Here is a 27442-nt window from a genome sequence, read left to right as displayed (position 1 = left end):
TTCACTGCCTCTGCTTCAACCAAAGAGATCGGAGCTTATTCTATCATTAGGGCTGCTAATCGGCCCCACAACTAAAGCACTGTCTGCTTTCCTTCATTGGATCTCATTACCTATTTGGGACTACATTTACAAATATCCATTTGAAGATCCAGTCCCTTTTATCAGGCTGTTAGGGAAGAAGGTGGTAGGGAGGACCGAGTTGTCACTCTTTGAGGAACCACGTGAGCATGTCCCACTTAAGTAACAAGGGTGCCCCTCAGGTCAGCCTGTGATGAAACCAAAGTCAAACAAGGCTGAATCCTGGATGTTTTATGTCCTAAGGATCTGAAAAGTGTACATGGCCAGCCCTGACCCTCAAGACCTCAAACGATCGTCTAAGCAGTAACATAAATTGGCGTAAACTTGCTCTTGGGCTATTGCTGTGGAAGCCTGGCTGGCGAAAGCACAGCCTTTCCATGGAGGAACTAATGTCTTTCTAGGCACTAAAAATAAGGGGGAATGTGTTGATTACTCCGACAGGCAATCCAACTGCGGTGGCTAAATGCCCAAGGCTGACAAATTCTGCATCTTATCACTGCCGTCAAGTGGAGGTGCATGTGAATACTGTCAGCCCCAAAGAATTGAGAAACAACTTGCCTTCCAAAACTGCATCTCAACAAAATCTTGACAATGCCAACAGCTCGTCATCTCGTGTTTTTCAACCCTCCAGAAAATGGCCTTCCAGCCTGGGACAAACCAAAGCACTGTCCAGACCGAGAACACGACTGGAAGCTAGTAGGAATGTCTGAAGCCTGCCTACATAGGAAGAGCCATGCGGAGAGGCGCAGCGCATTGAAAAATGAACAGACATCACCACATCTCATCCAGGCCACTTGGACTAGCTCAATATTCCATCTGGACCATGACGATGTGAATGATCAGAGTGTCCCAAGTGCCCAGACCTTCCAAACAGAAGAGAAGAAATGTAAAGGTAACCTGATTTTTATTAGACCCTACCAAGTGTTTCTTCAACAAGCAGAAAAAAATCTCTGTTGTAAATGTGTGCTCAGCTCCATTTTTTCCAATGCACAGTGTCCATGTGTTTTCCCCAACTGTTCCGTTGCAGGGTTTCTTTATCCCCAAATCTTCTTTTGGACATAAATAAATGAGTCCCAAAGGAAAGCAGTTAATTTCAGTTTCATGTTGTGTTGGACACTTGAGGAGAAGACATTTTTATTTCTCTAATTAGCAGATGGGTTGTTAGCTTTGGCTTTAACTCTGCTTTTGAATCTGAGTAGAAATAGACATTGCTATCATTCTATAACTACTTGCCTTTGATACGCGAGTGTGTGTGTGTGTGTGTGTGTGTGTGTGTGTGTGTGTGTGTGTGTGTTTCTTTTCCCAATGGCTAATGGGATCTCAAAGACTACCTTTAACCCAAATAGACAATTCATGCTCAAAAGAGAGGTTTTAAGTTGTTTTCTTTTACTCATTAAATCCTTGTGTCATCTTCCTGAAAGGCAAGATTATGGTGTTAGGAGGTTGTCACCTCATAAAAAAAGTGTTAAACTGGCCTTAAGTTCCTGATTGCATTAGATTTAACTGGTCTTTACCTCAGGTTGCCTCCACCCTGACAGATGTCTTTGTGCTGATCGCTTTATTGTCTTAGGGCTCCCCAAAATGTGTGCTTTGTAAATTCATTTGTGCTTTTAAATGTCCACGTTCATGTGACTTTCCATTCTTTTTCAATTTAGCATGTAGGGGGAGAAAAGATCTTTTTGGTTCTTCTTTAAGGACTTTGACTCATGACTAAGTCTTAGATTGTGTGTTTGGAAATCTGGCAATCACTCAGCAAGATATATTAATAAAAGTCTGTAAAGTCTTTTCTATATGAGCCATGAAAGACTTTCACATACCGTTTTAACTTGAAGATAAACACATGATCATTCTATCAAAAAACGGCTGGTCTTTTAGCTTCTCAGAGAACACATGATAATCTCCTTAGAACTACCAGTTGACCTGGGAAGTTGAGTGTGTACATTGTTTCAACTGAAAATAGAATTATCTAAGAATAATAAAATAGTGGTATGAGCTCTGATTTGAGTGTAGTCAAAACTATACATGTTCTGAATGGGAAGATTTGTGTTTGAACTGCCTCTCTATTATTTGGGGATTTGAGAAACTGAATGGGTATTTAGAAAAAGAACAAAATAAGGTTTTTCTGAAAGAGCATATAGGACAAGAATGTGTGTCTGTGTGTGTGCATGGGCACACAAATTTGTTTGAGACACAATTGAGATTTAGTCTTAGAATTTGCAACCAGAGTGTGTCTTCAGAATTTATGAGCTGGCATCAAAACCATGTCACTCCTTGGTTTACAGTGAAATGCCAACATGAAATTGTAGTATCCTCGTCATCTAAGAACCTCACAAACTAATTTGATTCATTCACAGTTGGTACCCATACTCATTCATTCAGTCAGTCACTCATTTATTCATTCATAGGCTCCATCTATGTCTCCATCATTGACAAATCTTGGCCTTGGGTACCCAGAGTTCCCAATACTGTAGTTTTCAGTTTGTAGTTATACCTTAAAAGCAAAAGGAAACAGTCTCTATTTGGATCCAAGGCGGTAACTATGGTACAGTGGTTAAAGTCACAAGTTTGGGCTAGAATCCTAGCCCTTCCGCTCTGTCCTTGAGCAAGTTTATGTGATTGTTGATAGAATTAAATAAGATAATATATTTAAGCATTTAGCATAGTACCTCTCATAAGTGCTCTCTAAATGGCAGCTATCATTATTACTGTGATCAGTATTATTAGCTATGCACCATTAAATCACATAAATTCCTTGTGCTCCACTGTGTGCCTAGTAAGGTATGGAGAAGGAGAATAGGACAGATGAGTGTGGGGTAAGGCATGACGTATCGGGGGGATTAGAGTTGATAACCCATTTTGCATTCATTAAGCTCTCCTTTGCTGAAAGTCAGAGAACTATTTAATAAGAAAATATAATTAAATTATTACATTAAAGTCCTTCCTCAAGATTCTAGTATTAAAAGGAAAACAGCTACTAGCAACGTGGATGGAACTGGAAAGTGTTATGCTAAGTGAAATAAGTCATATAGAGAAAGACAGATATCATATGTTTTTCACTCTTATGTAGATCCTGACAAACTTAACAGAAGACCATGGGGGAGGGGAAGGAAAAAAAAAAAGTTAGAGAGGGAGGGAGCCAAACCATAAGAGACTCTTAAAAACTGAGAATAAACTGAGGGTTGATGGGGAGTGGGAGGGAGGGGAGGGTGGGCGATGGGCATTGAGGAGGGCACCTGTTGGGATGAGCACTGGGTGTTGTATGGAAACCAATTTGACAATAAATTTCATATTAAAAAATAAAAAAATAAAAATAAAAAATAAGAAATAAAAAAAAAAAAAGGAAAACAACTAAGGAAAAATCTCTGGTAGTTTCTACAGTAACCAGCAGGGTTCACCTTGGCATGAACATGAGTCAATGGCTTGGCTGAGCATGAAAATGCCACAGGAAGCCCAATGTTGTCATGGCCCATGAACCATATAAAGTGAATTTTACTCATTCACAGTGGACAACTCTATTTAGGGAGGCACCTGTGAGGCCAGAGAAACAACTTGATTAGTCACTCTTTTCTTCTTGGAGTTGGTTCTTCTTCATCTGCTCTGCCCGTCTGCCACCTGTATAAAATCACTGTGAGGAGAGTTCTGTTTTAATATCCATTTATGCTGGATATTTATTTCCGGGCTATCTCTTTCCAGCCCCCAAGCATGCTTGATATCTCAGTCCTGGGCTACAATCCCATGTGTTTATCCCATCAGTGTTTATTAAGTGCCTGCTATATGTAGGACATTACCCTTGATGTCTGAGTATGAAAAATAGCGTCAAGACCGAAAGTATATCCAAAGAGCCCCATTTCAAGGACCCAAAATGGAATTAACAAGAACTAAATGGTCCCGAAGGATACAAAAAGTTAAGGATCTACAGTGCAAGAGCCAAAAGAACAAATTGCCTGCTTGAGTTACACAATAAACCTGTCTCTCAGGTCAGTAAGTAGCCCATCTAGATCAGTGCATCTCCAAGGGTGGTTTGTGGATGAGTACCCTTCTACAAATTGTCATCGTTACTCTCTATTGATGCAAATACAGACTAACAGTAAGCATTAGAAACTTTTCTAGCAATTTGACATTACCACTGACTTTCAAATGCATGATCAGTGGCTTCACATCACTGAACAGAGACTGGACCAGTCAGGAATTGTCAAACTTGCCTGGTCAGCCATGCATGGCCACAGCTATGTCACAGTCGTGTGCAGTATAACCATGCATTGAGCTATAATGGACCAGATATTTTTTAAATGGTCCTTCGGTTCAAATAATTATGCTTTATAGAATTATTGATGTTTTTCTTGTCGCTTATTTATGGTGTATATTCAATGTCTTGGTTTTCATTTTGGTCTGAACACCAGTTTCATTTTAATCTGCATATACCTGTGTTTCTATCCGCTACAGTCCTTCTAAAGAAATTAACTGGTAACACATTTAACTAGAATGAGAACTCTGGCAACCTAACATTCTGCTGCAAAGCCCACAATTCAAACCTGCTCTAGTACCAGGGGCTATTTCCAACCAGAAGCAAGCGACCCTATTCCCTTCCCCAAGCCACCCTTCTGTCTCCACACTACACCTCCCTGGAGTTTTTGAACTGATTGCTTAGCCACAAGGACCACATCCTACTCCTGCCCACTTCCTTTCTTCCCAGAGTCTGAGATGATATATTCAGTGGTGCTCAAAGTGCACCAACCAGTGGCACTAACTACACCAGGAGCTTGTCAGAAATGCAGAATCTCAGGCCTCAATCCAGACTGCTGAACTGGAAGCTTTGAAAGAGGCCCAAGAATCTGTTTTTTTTAGCCAGCCCTCTGGGTGATTGTTAAAAACAATCAGGAGGAAATGCCTAAGAATGCATACTCTTAAGCTCTTAGTATAGGAGAGGTCCTGCCACCTAGTGGACATTTAGGGAACGTGCATTTTTCTTCCCTTTCTTGACTGGGACTGGAGAGCCACCTACGTCACTGGTTTTGATAATACTTCCTTTAGGCCTGGTTTAGCTTTTTTTTGTTTTTTTCAAATTTCTTTTAATGTTTATTTTTATTTCTGAGAAAGAGAGAGAGCGTGCACATGCGGGGGAGGGGCAGAGAGAGAGGGAGACACAGAGCAGGCTCCAGGCTCTAAGCTGTCTGTCAAGTGCAGAGCCCGACGCAGGGCTGGAACTCAACGAACCTCAAGATCATGACCGGAGTCAAAGTCAGTCGCCCAACCAACTGAGCCATCCAGGCGCCCCTAGGCCTGGTTTGTCTTAATTGCCAACTGGATGTTCTATTTAATCACTCAGCCTGGTAACGCATCCCTCTGGGACTTGAACCCTTCAGAGAATCCCACTCTGTTTGGCTGGGGCCCTGATCCTCCTCTAAGTACTTAGAAGGCTTCTTCATGCAGACCTCTCATGCCTTCCTGAACTTCTCTTCAGAACCACAGGGTCTCACCAGTCCCACACCAGTCCCACAAGGATGAGTCCCAGATGGATGTGTGCACTCCTGTAGCTGGATCCAGCAGGGTTTGGATCCAGACAATCAGACCTCCAACCTTAGATGTTAGTGCTCAATGTCAGTCAGGGACCTCCCAGTAGGAGGAGAGAGGCAAGGACTGACCCACCTCCCCTGCTGCGTCAGAAGAAAGCGAACAGCAATCTGGTGATCTCACTGAATGTTCTCTGTAGGTCAATTCTATGTTTAATATCAAAAGAGTTGAGTCTTAGATTGGAGGAAGACAAGAAAAAAAAGAGTTAAAATAATTTTACTAACAAGTTATTTTCTCTCATCATAAAATCCTCCCATGTTCATGTACAAAGTTGAAAATTTCAACAAAAATAATTTTTATAAATATTTTAATTCCATCTTCCAAAGACAAGCAGTGTTAAAATCTTCAGTATATCTCTTTTTTCTATGCATCTCTATTTTTTCTAAACACGGGATCATACTGGCATACCATTTTTTAACCAGCTTTGAATGTTTAACAACATATCATGAACATTTTCCTTTGTCATTAAGTATTGCTCTGAATTCTGACTTTTATTGGCTATAAATTATTCTTGCTTATAGATATACCCTAATTTTTTAAGCCAGTCCCCAAGATTTAGACAAGTGAAAGTAATTTTTAAAACAGTATCTTATGTCAGCAAAGGGCCAGACTATTAACTCATGCTCTTCATAAGGGGAAAAAAATGAATCAAATCAATGATGACAATTTTAAATGATATATAATTCTCATTTACGAAAATAACAAAGTGTTCTAAAAATGAGAGCCATTGTATGCATTATAATCCTTCAAGTTAGACATTCACATTTTCAGCGGGTGATCGCTATCTTTGTCCTTAAGTAAAATACAAGGACATCTTCAGGTAAATGAGTATTTTAGAAGTTAGGGGATGAAAAAGCTTGAGCCCTTCCACTAGTACGACCATCTGTTCCATCCATCTCCACTCTCCACTCTGCCCCTACTCACCATACATCATGTGTGCAGTCCCAGCTGAGAGCACAGTGTGATTCATATACCTCAAGGGCACTCTAGGAGCCTCAGCCATCAGCATGAGAATAAGTGCTCTCTACCAGCTTCTGGTATGTGCAGGGGAGTTGTGGGACTTGATACTTCAAGTGCAGGAAAGAGCACCCCGTAAGTAGATCAGGACAGACAGAAATAGAGGGCAAGAGAAGAAAGGAAAGTCATCAGCTGGAGTGGAGGGGGAAAAAACTGGAAACAGGGCAATAGCAAAGAAGAGAAACATCAGAAATTCAAGGCTCTTTCATCCAACTTCAGTTTTCATTGAGATACAGCACAGAGCAGTGGATAGACCACAGGCTTTCCAAGGCCAATTTAGCAGTGTCTATCACAGCATAAAATGCATACATGGTTTGACCCAGCTGTCTGTCTGACAATACTCTATCCCATAGAAATACTCAAAGCAGACCAAGATCTGTGTTCACCCTGTTTTCTTTGCCCCTCTGTTGTTGTTGTTGTTGTTGTCGTTGTTGTTGAAAATTAATAATCCAAATGTCCGTCCACAGGGGAATGCTCAAATAAATTATGGCATATCTAAAGTATCCACTAGAAAAATAAACAGTTTTTTAAAAAATTTTTTAACATTTATTTATTATTGAGAGATGGAAAGACTCAGAGTGTGAGCAAGGGATGGGTAGAGAGAGCAGAGACACAGAAGCTGAAGTAGGCTCCAGGCTCTGAGCTGTCAGCACAGAGCCCGATGCGGGGCTCGAACTCACAAACTGTGAGATCATGACCTGAGCCGAAGTCGGTCACCCAATCAACTGAGCCACTCAGGCGCCCCTAAACAGATTCTTTAAAAGAGGTCCTTTCAGGAATACATAACAGAGAAGCAACCACACATTAAGTATAGTCGGATCCCATTTGGAGTTTTAAAAGTCTGTATCATTGTGAGTGCACAAATGTGCACAGAAAAAGGTCCTGGATACACATCAACCAGTGACACTAGGCACCTTAAAAAGGAAAGAGTAGAGCAAAGGAGGATGCTAATACTAACTCCACATACAACTGCATTCAAGAGTTTTTTACAGTAGGAATGCATTAATGAATAACTTGTACCATTTCCTTTAAAAGTTAAGATCATATGCTTATAGTCAGACAGACTTAGGTAAACTTCTTGCTCTTAAATTTACCATCGCAGGGCAGATTTTTTTAACCTCTCTGACCCTCAGTCTACTTAATTTTAAACGGGCTCATAATATCTGGCTTTCAGATTTGTTGTAAAGATGAAAGTTAATGTGTATAAACCACCCAGCATAGCACCTGCCATTTAGTAGAGACTACATAACTGTTCTTGGAACAGAAACATTCTTTCAGCCTCGGGCTCCCCTTTTCCAGTTTTTGTTCCCCTTTCTGACTTTGAAATACATTGACAACCATATACACATAAATGAAGAGAAGCAAAACAAAACATCACATACACAGCTACAGTAGAGGCACAAACAATTGAAAGAAGGGTCTAAGCAACAGCCAAGATATTTTTCAATCTCTTTCAAAAATTAAAAATTCAGGGGTGTCTGGGTGGCTCGATTAGTTAAGCATCTGACCCTTGATCGCAGCTCAGGTCATGATCTCAGGGTCATGAGTTCAAGCCCCACATTGGACTCTGTGCCCAGTGGGAAGTCTACTTAAAAAAAAATTTTTTTTTCATTTAAATAAGAAACCAAGAAAAGTATGAAGGAGCTGAACTGGAATTTTAATTCTGGCAGTCTGGCTCCAGTACCAGAGCTCTTCATCATTATACTTCCTTATGACACAAAAAGGCAAAGAAACTGCTGGCAGCCCAAGGAAAGAATCTAAGCCACAGAGAAAACACTGGCCTACATGCAGGGGAAGGTGCAGGGGAGTCAGACCTAGCGTGACAGGAGCAGAGGGGTTCAGCGCATATCTAGTCCTACAGTCCAAGGTCAGATTCTGGTGCTACTGTTAATCAGCCACTGAGCCTTGAGCGAATCTCTTAGCCTCAGTCTCCTCATCTGTAAAATGGGGATCCTATCTCCCAGAACTGTGGGATTCTGTGTGTATTATTTTTATAATGAAGCTTAGAAAGACCCGAAGCAGACTGGATGTTAGGGATGTAGAACGCAATGTGAGAACAACCACTAAGTAGATAATGACAGAACTGAACTTTCTAATGCTGAGGATACTATGGATACAAGGGGAACAGGTACAACAGCCAAATCCCTGGATGCTTCCAACGGGTAGTTTTCAAACAAGATAATGTACAATGTGGATGGTTAACTTGTAGAGCTTGCACTGAAGTTGAAGAGGTACTGTTGGGAGAGTCAGTCTTACAAAGACATCATAGGTGACCACTGGAATCTCCCTGCGCCAGCCATTTCTCACAGGTTGTCCTGAATTCCCTGTGGTCTTTTCAAAAGCAAACCTCCTGGCTGGATATCTTATCGAGTCACTAGTGTCTCCAAGTGGATGAACTGGGTAGGATTCCTTTCTCCCTTGACAGGGTCCAATAACGGCAATGGAAGGAATGGACTGGAAGGAGCCATGAAGGGGTGAGGATAGCAGGGAATGGATGAGACAGAGAGAAAATAAGGAGGAGGACTGTCATGTGCATGCTTTCAGGTTGTGTGCTGGGCGGTAGAGGTGGCATTTACCCACGGTTCAGTCTGTGACACAGTGCTCTAAAGAACCGCATCACCTGTATCACCTCTTGCCAAAAAAGACACTGAACACAGAGGTTCCAGTAAAATTTGGACAAATGTTTGAATAGCATGTTGATCTGGGGCTATCAAGATATTCCAAGATTGATAGCACTGTAATGTCTAAGGAAATTTGCTAAAAGAGGAGAATTTAAATGTTCTCAACAAGTATATGTATATCTATACATTGTATATATTTATATATATACAATATTGTGTACATTTATATACAATTGCATATAAAAATGTATATAAAATATTTGAGGTGACGGATGTGTTAAATCACCCAGATGGAAGAAATCCTGTCATAATGTATGTGTATAGCAAATCACCACAATGTATACTTTAAATACCTTACAATTTTATTTGTCAGTTGTACCTCAATAACCCTGAAAAAAAACTTATTTCAAGAATCTTCAAATTACTTAGCTGGCCTACTGCATTAAATCTTAGGAATGTTCCCCGGCATTTGGTAGGTGCATAGGGAATATTGAGAACAGAAGACCATGGTTTGGCTCTTACGTATGACATTTACCAGGTATTTAACCTTGGATAAATCACTAATTCTCTCCAGCAAAGAATATAATCAGAGATTTATTGACCATAAAGAACCAAGGGCATTAATCTGCACTCCATTAATCTGCTACTCCAATACAATAACCATATTTCCCCTTGTGGGGAAAACAGGGCAAAATACACTAAATCAGTACTAACCCCCAAAACCTAAACTGTGATTACCAGAAAAACATAGCAACTCCAGGACAAATTAGGCAATCACTTGCTTTGCACCGTCACTTTCAGTGGTCTTACCTCCCTTGGAGAGGAGCACAGAAGTGTTCAGTCTGTGTAGACGCCCATTCTCAATTCCCCAGTAAGCCTGGGCTTTTACCCCGTCAGTTTCTAAAAGACGTACTCATGCTCCATAATAAATCTATTCTCTGAAAGGATTGGTGGCCAGTATATCCTTACCTCTCCAGGGCAGAGGCTTTGGGTTTGAGTACAGCCCCTGGAAATGCAGAGACTCTGCACCAAAGGTAGCCTGCATTATAGTGACACTGCAGACAAAATAGGCAAGAGTGATAATGGGAAACCATTTCACCTGTACTTACGACCCATATTTTTTTTTAACGTTTATTTATTTTTGAGACAGGGAGAGACAGAGCATGAACGGGGGAGGGTCAGAGAGAGAGAGGGAGACACAGAATCCGAAACAGGCTCCAGGCTCTGAGCTGTCAGCACAGAGCCCGATGCGGGGCTCGAACTCACGGACCGTGAGATCATGACCTGAGCCGAAGTCGGATGCTTAACCGACTGAGCCACCCAGGCGCCCCACTTACGACCCATATTGACACAGGGATGGTTTCTCTCCGTAGTTAGTCTACTCTGTGGCTGATGCTACTGAGGAGTTCTATTTAGAGACCAGTTTTTCAAGTTCTGGACCAATTCATCCTCCTTAACTTGAACTGAAATAAATAGGATCCCGCTTCTCCATCCACAGCAGAGAGACACCAGAAATCCAAAATCAACTGGGCTTTGGAAATGAGAATCAGAAATCCTCCATGGTCAAAAGCCATTCTCCATGGCATTGACTGAAACAGTTATTTTTGGTGAACCTCTATCCCCATGACATTTGTCAGTATTGACTTATACAAGGGACTTGACTTTATTGAACTTTACTGCCTCTGAAAACATAGAATGGTACTGCAAGTATGACTATTTAATTCAATTATCTATTCTGTTAGGTTACTTGGCATTTGAGTTAAGAGTGTTGTGGGGCAGGGAGAGGTTGATGGTCTATTAGTCTAGATGGCAATACTTGATGAGTGGCAAATTTTACCTCAACTCCTCATGTTGCAGCTTATACAGGTCCTACTATCATAAGCCCAGCCTCAGAATTAATGAAAAGATATTTATTTGGCTCTTTGTTTGCTTAGATCTGGAAAGAACTTCTTATACTAAGCCTAAGATATAAAACTAAAGGTCAAAAATGTGTCAGTAAAAGATGTTCCTGCCGTTTAAGGGAGAAAAAAAAATACATGTTAATTTTTGCAGGATTTTCAATTGAATGGGTTTCCAGGGAAACAGGTGTCTGCAAGGAGTTCGTCCTATTTAATATTTATGGTCAAACATAGGGAATAGTGCTTTCTTGGTATCCCTTTCTGGTTACACATGATATGCTCATTCTTAACTTTCCTTTGAAGTGATCATTGTATGTCTGAGTCTTATCTCTTCCCCAAACAAAGAAAACAAATGCCCATTCTATGATTTAAAAAAAAGTTTTGCAATATCAATAAGACTGGCAATCACCACTGATATATATATATATATATATATATATATATATATATATATACACACACACACATATATATGTACATACATATATATATATATAATTAATATGACACACTTTTCCTAGGTGAATGGAAGGCTATTTGATTGTTTGTTGTTTTATTGCAAATTTGCTTACTTTTTTTAAAGAGTTTTTAAGAGTTTTTTTAAGAGTTCAATTGGAAAAACAAAACTGGCAGAAAATGACCATCTTCAAGTGTGAGTGAGTTGCATGTTTTCTTGGAAGATCTGCTAAGGCAAACCTATAAATTCAATTTTATGTGTGATTTCAAAGTACTCTCAGCTGAAATGTTGGATAATGCAGAGAACTCCCATATAACCTTTATCTGGACTCACCAGTTGTTACCATTATACCACATTTACCTTACCATAGTGTGTGAGAATATATGTGTTTGTTTGTATTTGTCAGAATCAGGCAAGAGTAACTTGCAGACATCATACCCACCCCTTGAACTCTAAATACTTCAGAGCGCCCCCTAAAATCAAAGAAATTCTCCTGGAAAATTTACATTACAGGGGCACCTGGGGTGGCTCAGTCAGTTGGGCATCTGACTTCGGCTCAGGTCATGATCTCACAGTTCGTGGGTTTGGGCCCCGTGTCGGGCTCTGTGCTGACAGCTCAGAGCCTGGAGCCTGCTTCGGATTCTGTGTCTCCCTCCTCTCTCTGCCCCTCCCCTACTTGCACTCTGTCTTTCTCTCAAAAATAAATAAACATTTAAAAAGAATTATTAAAAAAAAAAAAAGCTTACATTGCAGTGCTCAAAATCAGGAAATGTAATATTGATGCATACTATTATCTAAGCTATAGACTTTCTGTAAATTTCATAAAATGTGCCCACCTCTCTTCCCTCCCAGGAGTGGGGGTAGAGACTGAGACCAGGGCTGGAGAAAGGATTGTCTCTGGAGGCTTTCATGGGCTTGCTCTTTTAGCAAACCATGCTACTCTTTTAGCCTCCTAACAGGGCTGATCCAGGCTACGATCAATTGTTCTTTATTCCAGTTTGGTTTCTGGTCCAGGATTCAGGCCAGGATTATGTATTTCATCTAGCTTTTGTGTCTCTTTTACCTGCTTTAATCTGTAATGGTTTAACAGCATTTCTGTGTTTTTTTGTGGCATTGACATGTTTGAAGTACAGGCCTATGATTTTGTAGGACGTCCCTCAGTTTGGGTTTGACTGATGTTTCCTCATGATTAGAATCAGATTCTGTACTTTTGACCAAAATGTTAAAAAAAAAAAAAAAACCTGTATCATGTGATGTTTGTTCCTATAAAAATTTAAGTGTGTGATTCAGAAATAGTTCCCACTTTTCCAAACCTCCTTCATCTTCATGTGAAGAGGTTTCCATCATTATTGATAAGCTTGTACATTATCTCATTGGGTTGGAAGGAAGTGTATTTTCTAGAAGCCCTCTTATTAAGCATCCATTCAATACGCTACAGATGAACTTCTCAAGAGTAAAAGTTATTTGCTTCTCTGTCACTTATGACATTTTTAAAGTTGGCATGACAGTATGATGCCTGGGGGACACGTTTCTTTGTGGTAGGGACAGAAAGCAGATTCTCTGCAGATACAGATGCTGCCTCTTTATTCTCTTCTCATGCTTTAACTGGACATTCTTTTCCTTCCACAGGCCAATCCTATTACATTACAAAACAATAAGATTGGAATGTATCTTAGGTTAATCTTGATAGCAATTATGTATCTTTCTAGGCTACTCTGATATTTGAAATAAAATGAAGAGCCATTTCTAGATTTGGCTCTCCGCGTACCAACATGAGGTAGATCCAATTTTTGAAAACTCTTCTACAAGTCCTCTTTTATTCACTGCTTCCTTGAAGGCCAGCCCAAATATCACTTCCTTTCTGCTAATTTCTCCATTCCCCCTCAGAACGAATCATTTATTTCCTTGTGCTGTCATGAGATGTTACTAGAGCACTTACGGTGCATGCACCACGTCTTATTACAGCTTCTGAACATGCCTGGGTAATTCACCAGATTGGGATCATCTTGACTGACACCAAAAATGTTCCTAAGCATATTCTGTGTGCCCAGCGCTGTGCCATGTGTTGAGAATAAAAAGTTCACTGAGACCAGCATGGGGTTTCCAATTAGACGTGCTGGGTGAGCTTTGTGTCTAGACTGGAAATGAGCAGCAACTGTGTTGACGACCAAGCTATAATCAATACTCTACTGGAGGACTGGCATTTGTCTTAGAGAAGAGGAAGAAAGAGTGTAACCGGTGTTGTTTCAGAAGTAATAATTCCACTTCACTCCACGTTCACCTAACACACGAAGCATTCTGTGCAGCGGATACTGTTTTCTGCTTGTTGATATGTCTTTTTAGTTGGGTTGCAATTTTCAGAGGAAGGCTACGTCTTCCTCCTACACATGATATTGATATATAAATGGTTCGAACTTTTAACTCTGTTTATTTTGATGATCAGTTTTAATTAGCTCAAGCTATTTGTAACCCCACATCTATTTTTATAAGGCTTTATTGAGATATAATTTACATACCATAAAATTCCTCTGTTTTAAGTGTAGAGTTCCATAATTGGGAGTATATTTGCAGAGTTTTGCAATCATCACCAAAATCTTATTTTAGAACATTTCCATCACCCCAAAGAAACTTTGAACCGATTTACAGTTACTCTTCACTCCTGTACCCAGTCCCTGGCCACAACTCATCTACTTCCTGCCCCTACAGATGTGCCTTTACTGAGCTGCACAGAAATGGAAGCATGCAAACGGACTGGGTCCGCTTCCACTTAGGTCCATCCACACTGTAGCAGGGATCACTACTCCATCTGAACCTTTAAATTATTCTTCATAACATTTTTTAAATACAAGTGAAAGAATGGAGCCTTTAATGAACAAAGAATAAATCTTTCGAAAACCGCATCAATTGTGGCAGAGCCTAGATTTTGCACTAGTTGTTCTTAAAGGTGAAAAAGCAAAGTAAATGCAGGTAACTCGATCATTCCTTATTCATTCATTCATTATTCCTATTATTAGGGAAATTTGTTTTAAAATTAACCTGTGACATGCTATTCTGCAATAAAGAAAGTTTATGATAGCTGTTAAATGTCAAAACCACCCCACTCAAATGACCACTCAGCTTTTCAAATCAAGTCCATCTGTGTGAATTTCAATGAAGTCATCATCTCAGCACATTAAGCTAAGTCAAAAGATCTACTTTCTTTCATTAATTAAAGAGTACATAATAATAAATGCCTATGTGATATTCATGCTAAGCATAAAGTATATTCATAAAAATGTGAAATATTGAAGAGGTTTTCTTTCTAGAGATAGAGGAAAACATCGATCAAAATAAATATACGAAGAGGCATTAAATCAGGCTCCCGTATGGAAAAACGGATAAGTCGTTTTAGTGACCTTGAATTTATGCTGAAACATATAATTAGTGGCCCAGAACTTTCAGAACATTGAAATAATTTTCTTCTTAGAAAAGCAGTGCGGAGAAGTGGGACAAGCAAGTTCTAAAATAGCAAATCAAGAGCCAAAAGCTACGTAAGGGTGAGAAAACCAACCTCTCAGTTTCCACTCTGTAAAGTGAATGGAAATACTTGCCTACCAGTCTTATTGTTTGGCTATGAAAATAACATGTGATAGACCTCACCAATAATAGTGAGGCTAAATAATAAATTTAGCCAGGGTTCTAATTAAAGTCACACCAAACTGAAGCTTTATTGTATGTTTTCTGGACTATGATGCCCAAGCTTCATCAGACTATATCAGCCATTAAAGGTTTGTTTTTCAATCAAATGTTCATTCGTGGAAAAGAGCAAACATTCCACTGTTGGCTTAGAAGAGAGAAGAATCAATGCTGATAACATTGGTCTAAAATATATTTCAAAAGCTTTTCTTTTCTTTCAACTCCCAGCCTTACAGGTGCTAGTCTGTATTCGCTTCTGCATATATACGTTTTTCATTTGGTCTAGGTCCTGGTTCTCAAACTTTAGCCTGCATTAGAATCCCTGGCCTCACCCCACAAAGTCTCTGTGGGACTGGAGAATTTGCATTTATAAGAAGTTCCAGGAGATACCAATGCTGCTGGTTCAGGAACCACTGGCCTAAGGCCTGACCCAATCTTTGTGGAACTACAAAGGGCTTAACTCACTCAGTCTATAAACTGACACATTTCATCTAGTAGAAGGCTGTTGTAACCGTGTTTGTGGTATCTTTTGCATGACTACGTTAGGGAAACCGCTCCACCTTAATGAAATAAAACAGTCTCCAGACCTTGGGCTTGGAAAGAGCATCCAAGCTGGGGAGGCCACCAGGACTGCCTTCTGAGAACCTCCATATCCTTGGACAGCTGCTTTTGACGTCTTGGGCCCCAGGAGTGTGTTGTTCCCACCTCAGTGTTCTCATCAGAGCCCTCTCTCCCATCACACCAGATCGGAATCCATTCCCTTTATGCTAGTAAACCATGTTGTTGCTTTTTCAAGCACATTTCTGCAAAAGCAAATTGTTCTTGGTGATGGATTGCAAACAAAAGCCTCCCCTTAGTATCTTTTAGTAAAGAGCTGTAACAGGCTGGAACTATCAAAAAAGTTTTTCTCCAATACTAACAGAGAAAAAAAGCAAAATTAGAAACAAAGAGTACAAGTTGTTTTAAAAGAGGAGGGCTTTGAGCTTCTATTCCTGCCAAACAGACTCAATCCCAGAGCCTAAAGGCCCCAGTCTTGTTCTGTGGCCACTTGGGATTTGCATGACCTTGTGTCCTGCCCACCTCTTCTGGCTGGTCGCTTTCCTCCTTTGTAAAAAACCAAAAACATGTCTGCCCTCGGTGCAATCTGGGAAAAAAGACCGCTCTTCCGGGTGATGTATCCTTATAGATGGTCTTGCTTCCAGCAATATATTCATAGAACAGAATTCTGTGTTTCTCAAAATAGGTTTCATGGAACACTTGTAGCAGATGTTACCAGATACATGGGGTTCTATGATCAGATGTGTTTGGGAAATACTGAGTTACATGAAGCCATACAAAGTTTGGCACTTTTCTTTTCCAAATCTCTAAAAGAGGGATATACAATGCATTATTTCCCAAACTCATTTGACCACAGAACCCCTTGTTACTGCTTTTTCTTCAAAGCATCTCTTGGGACACTGTGTGGTATTGTGGATCACTTTGGGAACATCATCTGACTGTTAATCCAGTGCCATGGTGTCCAGTTAGTCAGGATCACACAATTAAAATAACCAAGGGAGGGGCAGCTGGGTGGTTCAGTCAAGTGTCCAACTTCCGCTCAGGTCACGATCTCATGGTTCGTGAGTTCGAGCCCCACGTCCGGTTCTGTGCTGACAGCTCAGAGCCTGGAGCCTGCTTCAGATTCTGTGTCTCCCTCTCTTTCTGCCCCTCCCCTGCTCGTGCTCTCTCTCAAAAATAAATAAACATAAAAAAAATTTTTAAGTAAAAAATATTCAAGGGGAGAGTGATTCATGCTAATTAACGTACCTGGGACTGAGGAAGTAAAAAGTTCCAAAACTGTCTGACTTGGGCATGAACCTATCAACTCAAAGTTTTTTTTATAATTCTTGAGGTGGGAATGTCAAATCCCAGGCCTGGAACAAATCCCCTTAATTCTCTCTCCCCCTCCAAGGTAGTATATATTTTGGAGGAAGAAACAATGAACTTGCTCATAGGTTGGATGTAGATAGTGAGGGCAAGTAAGGAGTCAAGGAGGCACCAAGGCTTTGTGCTTAAACCCCCAGGTGGATGGTGGTACCTAGATGGAAAGACTGCAGGAGGAACAGATTTTAGAAAGAATGAAACTGTAGATGCCTATTCGTTGTGCCAATGGACATGTCAAGCTGACAGCTGGATAGCAGATTCTGGTTTTAGGAGAGACATCTGGGAGGAGACATACATTTGGATGTCATTAGCATTTACCTGTTTTTTAAAAGCCATCAAACAAGATGAGTTCAATCACCCATAGCAGACGATGGCAAACTTTTTCTCTAAAACATACTATATTTTTTTTAATTTTTTTTAACATTTTTATTTTTTATTTTTGAGACAGAGAGAGACAGAGCATGAACGGGGGAGGGGCAGAGAGAGAAGGAGACACAGAATCGGAAGCAGGCTCCAGACTCTGAGCCATCAGCCCAGAGCCCAACGCGGGGCTCGAACTCATGGACCGTGAGATCGTGACCTGAGCTGAAGTCGGACGCTTAACCGACTGAGCCACCCAGGCGCCCCTAAAACATACTATATTGAGGAGGGCACCTTTTGGGATGAGCACTGGGTGCTGTATGGAAACCAATTTGACAATAAATTTCATATACTGAAAAATAAATAAATAAAATAAAACATACTAAATACTTTTAGCAAGCCATATGGTCTCTGTTACAACTATTCAATTCTGCCACTGTAGCAGAGTAGATATAGAAGCAGCCATAGACAATATGTAAATGAATGAGTGTGACTGTGTTTCAATAAAACTTTATTTGCAAAACAGGTAGTGACCCAAATTTGTCCCATTGGCCAAAGCTTGCTGACTCCTAACCTACAGTGAAAATGTCAACTGAGAAGAGGAAGTCTAAGACAGAGCCTAAAGCACTCCGATAATAATAATTATTATGTATACATAATTCTATCACTTACCATGCCAGTCACTGTTCTAAATGCTTTACTTAGGGGTAGCTCACTCAGTTAAGCAATCAACTCTTGATCTCGGCTCAGGTCACGATCTCACAGTTTGTGAGTTCAAGCCCCGTGTCAGGCTCTGCACTCCTCCCCCACTCACGCTCTCATACTCCCTCTCAAAAATAAATGAAAACTTTTTTTAATTAAAAAAGTTAATGCTTTACTTATATTGACTCTTAATGGTACCCACCTCATCAGTTATTGTGAAGATTATCACTATTTTACAAAGGAGAAAGCAGCTACCTAAATGAAATGTTCACTTCTCTCTCCTGTGGAGAAAAAAAAACAAACAAAAGACCCGAGGCTCACAATCTAGACTAGTATGGCAGTTCTGTGGAAGTTCTAGGTTCATCAACCTAGATTCCTTCCAGTTCATTCTTCTACCATCTGGAGTACAGCTGTCATTCTAATGGGCCAAAATCATGGCTGGGGCTACAGACATCATGTCCACATTCCAATAGTTAGAAGAAGCAAATGAGATGCACCAGTTGTTTCTTAAGTTTCCTAGAAACTGCCTTACAACATTTCTTCTACCACATCTCATTGGCCAGGAGTTATTCCCACAGACACATCGATGTGTGAGGGAGACTAGGAAACAAAAGTTTCTTCCCGAAGGCCACTGCACAACTAAAATTTAGATATTCTATTACTAAAGCAGAAAGAAAGAAAAATTATTAAGCTAGCATTAACATTGCTTTCAGGTTTATTAATTATCTTCATGTGCTTTTTTGCAAGTGTAGTTGCTAACACTCTCCCTAAGACATTTCTCCTCAGCTGTCTTGTATTTCTGGCGTCTATTGTTGAAATCCTGTGTACTCTTCAAAAGCCAGTTCACAGGTCACCTCTTCCATAACGTTCTGCCCAACTCGCTAGGCAGATTGTTCCCGCGTTCCCATGTAACAGCTATCACATTTCCTTGGATTTAGTTCTTTCTTGGTATGTCTCCTTGGCCTGTGGCCCCTGCTTGTCCAGGGAACTCAAGGACAGGTGGAGCCAGGCCGAGGTGTGGACGGTAAATTTTTAAGAACTAAGGGAAATACGTAGCAAAACTGCAGATGCGCAAAAAGAAGTTTGAAGGATGCTCTGGCGCGTGGTAAAGGGGCTATGGTTGAACACCCAGTAGAACAGCAGTTCTCAAATTTTGCTGCCTGTGAAAATAACCTGAGGAACTTTAAAAAATCTTGATGCTTGGGCGCCTGGGCGGTTCAGTCAGTGGAGCATCCGACTCTTGATTTCAGCTCAGGGCATGATCTCACACTTCGTGAGTTCGAGCCCCGCACCAGGCTCTGCACTGACAGTGTGGAGTCTACGTGGGATTCTCTCTTCCCCTCCCCTGCTCGCTCTCTCTCTCTCTCTCTCTCTCTCTCTCTCAAAATATATAAATAAGCTTAAAACAAATCTTGATGCTCATGTTTCACCCCACACTGATCAAATCAGAATTTCTGAGCGTGGCACATAGGCATCAATGTTTTTTAGCGTTTGGGTGATGCCAATGTGCAGCCTTATTTGAGAATCAACACAGCTGACAACAGAGGAAAAGAGACTGAAAGAAGCATCTTTCCTCCTTCAGAGACCTTGAGGGTTTGTTGTTTACCTACGAGGTTTTCCAAGCAATATTATTAGTCTTTTCCTTTTAGGTTATTTCCTTCCAGCTGAAGACAGAGATGTATTTACATAATAAATTATTATTGATTGAAACACTTCTAATGAGAATTATTAAAGCCCTCCCAAGTTTATTTCAGGCAGTTTGATGCACTATGGGTCAAATAAGTCTTATTTAAGCTTCCCTTTAAGTAACTAAATTAGAGTAGTCAGCCTGGGAAATAAGAAAACAATCTTACCAAAGCTCACCTCATTTGTGACACCTAATATGTTTAAATTGCTTTATCGACTTCACAAAGAAGCATGCCAGATCGATCACAAGTGACAGCACTGTGATTGCTTTCCTCAGGGTGTGAGGGGCCATATTTCAAATTCAGCGTGAGCGCTGGACTCCATTTTCAACTCACGGTAATGAGAGTTTCGTGCACCTATTACGCGTAAAGAATATCCCCCACTTGGAGCAAGGAGTGCATTCAAGAAAATTTTGTACTGTGTTCTCCAAAAGATAACAGTTAGTGAGAAAGTGAGTTCTCTTAAATATGGTCTGGAACTTTCACTTCCTATTCAGAGATTTCTGAGGCAACTCAGGATTGTTTTGATTCAGTAAAAATGCCATTGACTCTCGGAAGTCTTCTACGTGTCTTGTAAAACTTGAGGAAGAAAACGTTGCCAGAACCATTCCTTCCTTTTTCTCTGCAGTATGTATATCCAGTTCTGAGGCAGAGTACCACTCATTTGTCTAAGCACATTTGGAGATTTCTGGAAGGTGTTTTTAAGTGTTCCTTTGAAATGAAAGTTGAGGCTCTGGCTTTGGTTGATACCGTTACTGGTGAAAAGCAAGAAATTGCTTGGATTTGTGCCTTCGGTGAAATAGAAAGGGAGCCAGGAAATGTAGTGGGCAAAACTGTAGAATTGGATGGATCCGACATGCGGCTCCTTACCAGAAAAGAGAGGACTTAGAACATGCATGTTTGCCAGGAAAGAAAACTGCTTTACTGAAAGGTTAATTTTCAGATTAGTGTGGGGAAATTTGAGATAAATAAATGAAATCAGACAAAACACATAAGGCCCGGATCCTTTTTCCTGGGGTTTTCGGAAAACAGTCACTGCTTCCAATGAAATGTTTTGACATTTTCAGTAGGGAGAAAATGTTAATTGTAATGTTATGTGTATGTGTTCTTAAAAACACTTGCAAATACATCTTTTATTCGTTTTAAGAGTAATCAGAGAGTAAAAACACTATTAAAATGTTAGCTATGTTTGTTATTCCTTATGGTAATTTTCCTGCTGTCTAGGACACTGCAGTTCACTTTCCTGACTCAAATGTATCAGTTTGGAGAAAATTCCTTTGCTTGTCTTATAGTTCAGTTGCAGTTTCTCTCCAGGAGTCTTCTTAGGAAACATCCATGAGGTCTGCCTGGGTTTCTTCCCTTGTTCTGTCTCACCTTTTGCTTATTCTCTTCCCTCGAATCAATGGTTCCTTTACTTTGTTTATAAAATCACCAGCGCTTAAAGACTCCCTTGAGTATCAGTCTGTATATTGAATACATGTGCTACTAAGCTACTTAGTGGCAGGGGTGGGATCAAATTTGGGGACAACCATCTCTGCTCTCCCCCCTCCCCCCGCCACAGCCACCTCCCTGCTGTGCACTTAACAGACACCCCATAGGTGTTTGCTGAATGGCTGTCACACAGCCCTGTCCCAGAATCCCATGTTGCAGTTGACTAGAACTTCATGTCCGAAGAGGAGGTCTCACTATTGAGTATTACAATATGACAGTGTCTGTGGTCCCTTAGGAGGGAAATACCAACAAGGTCATAAAACAAGGTGTAAATGTCACCACCTGAGTCCCAGCCCTGCACACTGAGTCTCTGGAAGGAAGAGAAAAGAAAGCAGCTTTGGCCCTTACTGAATCATGACCTAGAACACGCACATATGGTGGGCATACACATGCTTATCCACCTGGAGAAAAACCCTTAGTAATCATCTCAGCAAGCATTTAGGGTGTAATTCGGTATTTGTTAGCATCTCAGTTAAAAGATGTGGTGATTCTTATAGAAAATACTTTTTCTCTTTTGATCGCTGTCTTTAAACCTCAAGCACGTAAATACAACTTAAATCACAATTAAGCTCGAAAATAATCTCAAAAGCAGATTTGACTGGAATAAAATGATAGATGTACACAGCTATCCACACACTACTTCCAAGACTGCTGTTGTACAAACAGGGGAGGGAACGGGGGGGGGAGGGGGCGGCGGTGGTGGGGACAGTGCTATTAGAGTAGAGGCTCTTCATTTAAGGGCACCGGCACAGCCTCTCCCTCGCGCTCATAAACAAAACATAAAAGCAGAATGAGCAAAGCTAATTTAAGCTTTAGGTCTCATGTAGATTAGTGCTAATGATGTAGAAAATCATCAGCTGCAAGGAACCAAACAGAACTCATTCACAGACACCTGTGAAAAGCATTTTCAGAAGCGGCTTTCCTTGGCATGTTTCTACAACCTGTAGGGCCTGCGTGTCATCAGGAAGATGGTTGGATCCTGCTATTAAAAGCCCATCCGTTACATCCAACAGATTTAACCAGTTGCACTTGCATGACTAGATTAATGTTTGGGAGTCAGTCATCTCGTTACTACTGGGATTTTCTCTGGGTCGTGCTAATAAACTGGATTATTGATTTTAGGATTTTGTGCGTATCCAAGGATATTCTCTAAGATGTCTTTATGATGTTTCATGCTTAAGTTGTCAACCAAAATGACATCACAATGAGTAATCATTTTCTAATCGCGTTAAAGGCGGTTAAAAACAAGCGTATAAAATGGATCTTCCCAGCTCCGGAATAACAGGAGCGTTCTTGCTGTCACTCTTCCAGCTGAGTGACGGTCATCCCTACCTGTGTGCCATCTTCCCCAGGAATTAGCTGCATTCTCTGCTTAAGACCTTTGACAGTCAGAAAGCTGCTTTCCAATATGTTTGAATGGCAGGAGAGCTCAAAAGACACCTCAACCTAAATAGGATTTTAGCACATCAGGTGCTATTCCAAAGTAAAGCAAGCTGAGTTGCTGTGTTGGTGGTGGTGTTTATTCATCTTCCCTTCTCATTTCATGCGTATGGATGGACGCTTCTCGGTGTATATGCCCGGCTCTCGGGGTGTATGGGGCTGGTGAATGCATGCGGAGAGTGTGTGTCTATGTAAAGTAGAAACTGAAGCGGGGTAACAAAATGAACTACTGCATGCAAGAGGTATATGAAGTGCACTCGGCTGCCGGCAGCAACTGCTACATGCAGGCCACTGATTATTACACGTATTTCGAAGATAGTCCGGGTTACAGTGGTTGCAACGCTCAGGCTGTGCCCAGTAACAACATATATATGGAACAGGCCTGGGCAGTGAATCAGCCTTATACCTGTAGTTACCCTGGAAACATGCTGAAAAGCAAGGACTCTGACTTGGACATGGCCCTGAATCAATACAGCCAACCTGAATATTTCACTGAAGAAAAGCCTACTTTTTCTCAAGTGCAGTCGCCATCGTACTCTCAAAAAAAAGGTAGGGACCGTTTTACTTGAATTTGTTAAAAGTTTCCACGTCGGTTTCCGTTGTGTTTTAAAGTTACAGTTTGCATCAGCTCTGTCAAATCTTTGACTCTGAACGCTGAATGTTCGAAATTAAAAACAGCAGTAAAGAGAGAGGTTGCTAGGTGATTTGAGAGGGGTCTGTGAGCAACAAAGATTTCCAAGCACTTTTTTTCTAAGCATATATGAAAGCTGGTCGAGCTGATTTTTTAAGCTGTGTGTGTGTGTGTATAGTGTGTGTATAGTGTGTGTGTGTGTGTGTGTGTGTGTGTGTGTATATATATATATATATATATATATATATATATATATATATCTCAAAATGAATATGGTCAGTTTCTTTGCTAAAGAGAATATGTAAAAGGCTTCCCCTTGGTGGATAATAGGCACTCTGGCTTTTGAAGTAGGCTAATTCTCCCCAGTTCAGGTTCAGATTAAAAGCTCATTTGATTTTTTTTTCCTATTCAAAGTTTATTATAGTTAACTAATAAAATAGTTTAGTGACTTTTGATAATAGTATAACATTGATGTGTTGGGATTTATAAATGTTCATCTTAATATATTTACTTACCCATGTTAAGCTAGAAAGAACCCACTTGTGACCACAGTAAGCCATAAGAACATAAAACTCAGAAAGGAACTAATACACTTTCTATTGCCACTTTGTCCCTAAAGTTTCACAGGTCTGGAATCATGTCAAATGAATTCTCTATATGAAAGCAAGTGTAATATCCTTCAAAATATCCAAAGTTGAGACAAGTGCAATATCTAGTTATTTTAATAGACACTGTGGCTTTACAATGCTGCTTAATTTTCTATCAATAGAACATTTCTTGCACACCAAAAAATAAAATAAAAGAAGCAAACAGGTAGTACTCAGGGAAAGTAGTAGCCTCTGCCAGATATTTTGGAAATAGCTTAAATTCTAGCACAAATATGCCAGAAACTGTTTTTTCCCTGTGTGTGACCTACAGGATATTGCATAGGAAATCAAATTTACAGGTTTCTGTCATTAGCAAAAATATGATGCCCATTGATCCTCAAAGGTGAATTTCTTTGCAAAATTATCTTAGAACAGAATATGGCTTAGTTGATTATGGCTACTACAAAAATTATCATTTGCTTTTCTTAATGTGACTCCGTAATTAAAAGTGGACTGTTTTGAAAACAAAATCTAAAAAACATAAAGCTCAAACTCAAACCCCTGTTTAGTTTTTACCATACACTGAGTTCGGATTTTCTGTGCTGTTCTCTAACTTCCAAATATGAAATATAAAGGGAATTACAACATAAAACATTTTCAGAGTAATTGTCTGCATTTTCATTTAATTTCAAGGATATCCTTAATATCCCCTGTAAGGATGCCCAAATTTCTCACCAATTACAAGGGGCACACCACGTAAGTCCCCTAATGGGAACATTTGAGATAGATTGATTGTGTGCTTTCTATTTCATTTAGTATTACACTTATAAGTAACTTATCTTTGAAAAGAAGTTAACACTGCCTCATTAGACATGCCTGGAAATGCCTCTCATAAGGTTGTAGGAGCGCAAGACAATAGGGTGCCTGCCCCTCTATTTGGGCATTCTGCTATTCTTAAAAATTCCTGCAAAACTTTTCAGGCTCTTTTACTCTGTTTTCTTTTGTCTTTTCACAGTGTGTTCTTCAAGCAGTGCTGGAGAATATTTGCTCATAAAACGTTAAACCAGAGATTCTTTGCTAATTAATTTGATGCTTGAACTAGAGGCTAAGACACATTGTATGCATATATTGATGTAATTTCCCAAAGCCATATGCCATTGAAAGGCCACTGCCACCTGCCAAACTCACTAAATCAAAGCAGGCAAATATTCTTAAATGCGCCATTATTTACTGTTACAAGTCTTTAAGTAAATCCCAGTAAAACTGAACCCAGCTGTTAACTGTCTCTTAGGACAAAAGGTCGTGCCCAACATGTTTATCCATATTGATCCATTATTGATTTTTGTTGTTGTTGGAGGACATCAGTAGTATCTCCTTAAGGCAAAATTAAGAGTATAAACAGGTGTTCAGTGGGGCACAGCTCATTATTCCAATTGGATTTTTATCTATTTTCATGAAATTCATAATTGTTTCATCTGGGTTTCTTTCTGTCACTACAGCACTACAAATTCAATAGCACAGCTGTCTTAACTTTTTCTTTCTTTTTTTTTAAGGATGGCTTATTCTTTAGCCTTTAATTGTGTTTCTAGTATATAGAAAAGGCTCATAATCTTGTAAAAAAAATTTACTATAAGTACCCATATATGAAATAAAGGAAGGCTACAGAACCCAATGTCAAGACTAGTTATCTTAGTGGTACACTTCAGAATGACTTTTAGTTCTTTTCGTGTTGTTTTTGTTTTTACATTTATAGCCAAGAGGGGGAAACGTTATCAAGCTCCTGAAGCATGGAAGACATGAACTAAGGAAGAGTCAGAATTCAGTTCCTTGAATCAAATTTAAAATAAAACTTTAAGAATTGGGGCTGGGGGCAGAGCCATATCATTTTCACATTGAGGAAGGCCGAAATGCAGAATGTAATGTCTGTCTTATTTTTCGTAAAGAATATGAGAAAATACATTTTTTCTTTTTAAAAGTTAGAGACAAATAAAAAGAACCCTAGCAATCACAGAAGATACCAGCTCCTTTTTTTTTTCTAGTAACATAGCCTTGATTTGTTATGTTAAAATCAGCCTTCACAGCCAGTTCTGATCACACACTTCACTCTAGCCCCTAGCCCAAGAGGAAGAGAAAAGTAGGTTTGGAAATCAGCCAGAGGGGAAGGGAACTGGCAACCAGGGTGTTGTGTCTTCTCCTTTGTGACCAGGGTTTCAGCATAATTAAAAGTCGATATCTTTTCTTGTCTCTTGGGGGAAGGGGGTGTGGGTCGCTGGCTGTTTCCACCAGAAATTCCACTTACATTCCTAAGTACCCAAACAGCTTGAGTCTGGGTGCCCTGTGGGGAGCACAGTCAGACTCTGGGTCTGTTTAAATAGAGTCATTCCCTGGAGTGTCTGTCCTGTGCAACCCCCTTCCACAGGATTCTTTGCTTGACATTCTATGTGCCATCTTTATAGGCATTGTATGTCCGAAATGTGCCGGTGTGTTTGCATCAGAATTGGTTATCATGTCCAAGAGGATAAGAAATTCCTGGTTTTGAGCCAGGATCAAAGAGATGGAGTATTTTTGTCCTGTTCAGTTTTGCTTTTGATTGCACATGCTCTTGTTCTAAAGTCATAATATTGGTGTTGCAGAAAAAAACATTAATAACTGAAGCAGAAACTGTACATAGAACTGTCCTCTCTGAATCTGTTTTCATAGCCCCTCTGTCTCAGGGATAGGAATCTAAACCTTTTTTCATGTCCTGTAGTTCTTCTGACTTCATGTGAATAATTGTGTAGACATTAGAAATGGAAATTAAATGGTAAGGTGGGGGATGTTTGAAGTGACCCACATCAAGAGGACTGGATTAAAAAGAAGAGTTAAGCCCCAAAGAAATATGATCTCTAATTAGAATTTCCTTGGCCTCTTTTAAAGTTAGAGAAGGATTGCTGTACAGTAGAGTGGACATGGGGAGATTCCAAAGTCTGCCCAGAAAAAAAAAAAAAATGTTCCATGAGAAACAGGTACCCTTAAGCCCTAGAATCACACTCAGTCTCTGGAAAGGCAAGCAGGAAAGGAAACCAAACAAGGGGAAGATTCATGAGTCTCCCAACCACATCTCACTCCCAACCACAAACCTGAATGTGAGATGATCGCACACTATTTCCATTTCTTTCTCAACATTTCCCTCTCCTTCCCTTCCTGCCCCTCTACCTCCTCTCTGTCTCCCCTACTCCCAACTTCCCCTTTACTTCTCCCTCACTCTCTTTTGCTGCCCCTCTCTCTCCTCCCTTCTCTCCCCCACTACTTTAATTTGTTTAATTT

At 40.2% G+C, this 27442-nt stretch overlaps 1 protein-coding gene across 12 annotated transcripts in view; it reads left to right on the top strand.

Annotated features, from left to right (window-relative positions):
- THRB (thyroid hormone receptor beta) overlaps positions 1 to 27442 on the top strand; it is a 391572-nt gene that overhangs the window by 312489 nt on the left and 51641 nt on the right. For 10 of the 12 annotated variants that reach the window (XM_045037689.1, XM_023260616.2, XM_023260618.2 and 7 more), the window contains one exon: positions 710 to 970. The exons of 1 other annotated variant lie outside the window; for it this stretch is intronic. In XM_045037689.1, coding sequence (XP_044893624.1) covers positions 710 to 970 — 261 coding nt within the window. Of the gene's footprint in view, positions 1 to 709; positions 971 to 22208; positions 23468 to 27442 lie in introns of those variants that run through there. One more of the 12 variants, XM_011286224.4, reaches the window with a different exon arrangement.

The sequence above is a fragment of the Felis catus genome, chromosome C2 (assembly GCF_018350175.1).
Source record: "Felis catus isolate Fca126 chromosome C2, F.catus_Fca126_mat1.0, whole genome shotgun sequence".
Taxonomy (NCBI): Eukaryota; Metazoa; Chordata; class Mammalia; order Carnivora; family Felidae; genus Felis; species Felis catus.
Note: the sequence above shows the minus strand (reverse complement) of the source record. Positions and strands in the feature narration are given on the sequence as shown.